The sequence below is a fragment of the Sapajus apella genome, unplaced genomic scaffold (assembly GCF_009761245.1).
Source record: "Sapajus apella isolate SASKATOON/1434 unplaced genomic scaffold, GSC_monkey_1.0 scaffold38, whole genome shotgun sequence".
NCBI lineage: Eukaryota > Metazoa > Chordata > Mammalia > Primates > Cebidae > Sapajus > Sapajus apella.
The window spans coordinates 8368492-8371716 of record NW_022436978.1 but is presented as its reverse complement, the minus strand read 5'-3'; the positions used below and the strand labels follow the sequence as shown (position 1 = coordinate 8371716).

Genomic DNA, 3225 nt, shown 5'->3' with positions numbered 1-3225 from the left:
CAGGTGTACAGCATGTTTGTGTTTTTCAGAATGTATTACAAATTATTATTTTTAAAGAAAGAGCTACATTTTAAGTGTGCACAGATGAGAAGTTTGGCTTGCAGAACTGTTTTTAATATTCATCTATGGTACGTTCTTGGCAAAGAAAATGGACATTTGTTTCCACTGTATGACTTTAATAGACAGATCAGTAGGCATCCTAGGAATACTCTAAGGAAGCAACCCCAGGTTATGGAAAATATCTCATAAAACATTGGTATCTTTGAATCTTATTTGTGAAAATTGTTTATGTTATTGTACACTTCATATCAATATTGAATGAGAAATTTTAACAGATTTTTAAATGAGCTTCTAAAGATTTACAAATTTAAGTCTATATTGCTATACATAATTGTAATTCTAAAGAAATCCCAGCATTTTTAAAAGAAATTGATAGACTGAGTTCAAAAGTCACACAGAAACCCAAAAGGCTCAATACTGTCAAAATAACTCTGAAAAAGAAGACCAGGACAGGAACAATGGCTCACGCCTGTAATTACCCCAGCACTTTGGGAGGCTGAGGCAGGTGGATCATTGGGTTGGGAGTTCGAGACCAGCCTGACCAACATGGTAAAACCCTGTCTCTACTAAAAATACAAAAATTAGCTGGGCATGGTGGTGTGTGACTGTAATCCCAGCTACGCAGGAGGCTGAGGCCGGAGAATCTCTTGAACCCAGGAGGCAGACATTGCGGTGAGCCAACAACATGCCACTGCACTATAGCCTGGGCGACAGAGCCAGACTCTGTCTCAAAAAAAATAAAGAAAGAAAGAAAAAGGAAGGGCAACGCTGGAGTACTAACATTACCCTATTTCAAGACTTATTATAAAGCAACATTGTGTGGTATTTACATATTTAAAAAGGAAATAGGTCAATAAAATTGGATAGGGAATCAAGAAATAGATCCATACATATATGAACAACTGATTTTTGACAAAAGGTGAAAAGTCAATTCAGTGGAGAAAAGATAGTCTTTTCAACAAATGGTATTGGAACACTTGGATATCTTTTTTGCAAAAATGAGCCTAAATTAAAAAAAATTCAAAAGGCAATATAGAGCTACACGTAAAACCTAAAACTTTAAAAGACAATACAGAAAATCATGGTGACCTTGACAAATATATCTTAAAAAAGACATCAAAAGCATGATCCACCAAAGAAAACATTGATAAACTGGACTTTAACAAAAGTAAAAATATCTGCTCTTTGAAAAACACTGTAAAGAGAGTGGGAAAGTCAGTCATAGACTGAGAGAAAATATTTCCAAATCATTTATCTGATAAAGGACATGTAACCATAATATAGAATAAACTCTCAATTTTAATAATAAAAATAATCTAATAAACAATAGATTTGAACAAATGTTTCATCAAAAAAGACATACGAGTGGCAAATAAGCATTTGAAAAGATGTTCAATGCCATTAGTCATTAGGGAAATGCAAATTAAAACAGTGATGAGATACCACCATACACTAAAGTGACCAAAATTAAAATGACTGACCATACCAAATGTTGTCAAGAGTGTGGAGAGCCTAGAACTCTCTTACACTGCTGACACAAAACGTGCCACCACTTTGGACAAAAGATTGACAGTTTCTTAAAATGTTAAATATCTGTCAAGTACATGCCCCAGCTGTTCCATAACTAGGTATTTTCCCATAAGAAATGAAAGAGTATGTCTATATACAGCTTGTACCTAAATGATCACAGCACCATTGCTTGGACTAGCCAAAGACTGAAACCCAAATATGCATCAACAGGTGAACAGATTAACAAACTAGTATATCCACACAATGATATAGCCTCAGAAATAAAAGGAATATGATTGATACACTTAATAAAATGGATAAATCCCAAAATAACTATGAACTTTGATACCCCCCAAAATTAACCAAAAATACGTTATAAAAGACCCAAAGAATGCGTAGTGTAAAATACCATTTACATAAAATATCGAGCCTGGAAATGAATCTACAGTGACAGAAAGCTCATAAATGATTGCCTGAGGGATGGCGGGGAGGGAAGGAAGGGGAAGAGAAAAAAACTAAAAACAGGTGCAAGGAAACTTTTGGGAGTGATTAATGGTCAATATCTTGATGATTATGATAGTTTCATGGGAGTATAACATATGCCAAACTTATCAAATTGTACACCATGAATATGTTAAGTTTAACAAATGTTAATTCTACCCCAATAAAGTAGTTTTTAAGGTAAAAAAAAAATTTAAGTTCCTCATCCCTTTGAGCAAATGCCTAAGGAAAAATGAATATGAAGATGGGAATAATAGGAGCAATCAGAAATACAAATTTAAATTCTTTTCTGATTTCATATAAATAGCACATAGATCTAAAATAATGGAACTTACCTTTTCTCCCACATACAGATACTGTAATGCTATTATGTGACTCCACTAGATGGTGGAGTTTTACAGATTGCTGAAAAAGAAGGGAAAATGGAAAAGTCTTATCTATTTGAGCATAGGTTTATGGAGCACTGTCTTATTGCCAGTTAAATGGATTGTACTGGCTAAAAGCAAAGGACTGAGTAGCTCATTACTTAATTGAAAAAGCATCCAACTCCCAGTGCTCTTCACCCAGCAATAAGTATGTTTTCTTCAGCAGAAAGGAATTTCCTAGCATGCTCTTTCCACTCAGAAGAGATTTGAAAACCACAAAGTTGTGCTTAGTTCTTTAGATAAGTAACATCAAAAACAAGTATTATTCCAGATATGTGCTTATACCTAAATAGCTCAAGGAACTAAGCATTGTTTCAGCTTTCAGCAATCTCACATCAAAGTTCCTAATCTATAACTTTATAAGGAGTTAGGTGGTTCCTGCTACTTCCTCATGATATTTGTTGTTCTAATACATGAAATATACAGAATATTGAGACTGAATCAATAACAGAAACAAACAAAGACACAATTATCTTTGATTCCACATTATTGCGAAACCATTGTGTGAAAGACCTCTTACTTGATTCTGGGGGTTGAAAGTCCCAATCATTTAGTGGGTTCATTTTTTCATCCCGATTTTGTCATTTAAGATACTTTCTAAATTCCCTAGCTTCAAATTATTTGCAAATATGACAAATATGTTCTAAAAATTATTAACAGAATAAGCCAATGTCAAAAAGACAGGGTGTTCTGCTTTTGAGTAACTAATTCTTTTATTCATGTGTGCATT

General features: G+C 33.9%; 1 protein-coding gene across 3 annotated transcripts in view; it reads right to left on the bottom strand.

Moving 5' to 3' along the window:
• The window catches only part of ATP13A4 (ATPase 13A4), a 175571-nt gene that overhangs the window by 76774 nt on the left and 95572 nt on the right, over positions 1–3225 (bottom strand). For all 3 annotated transcript variants that reach the window (XM_032298227.1, XM_032298228.1, XM_032298229.1), the window contains one exon: positions 2406–2475. In XM_032298227.1, the coding sequence (XP_032154118.1) occupies positions 2406–2475 (70 nt within the window). The remainder of the gene's footprint in view (positions 1–2405; positions 2476–3225) is intronic.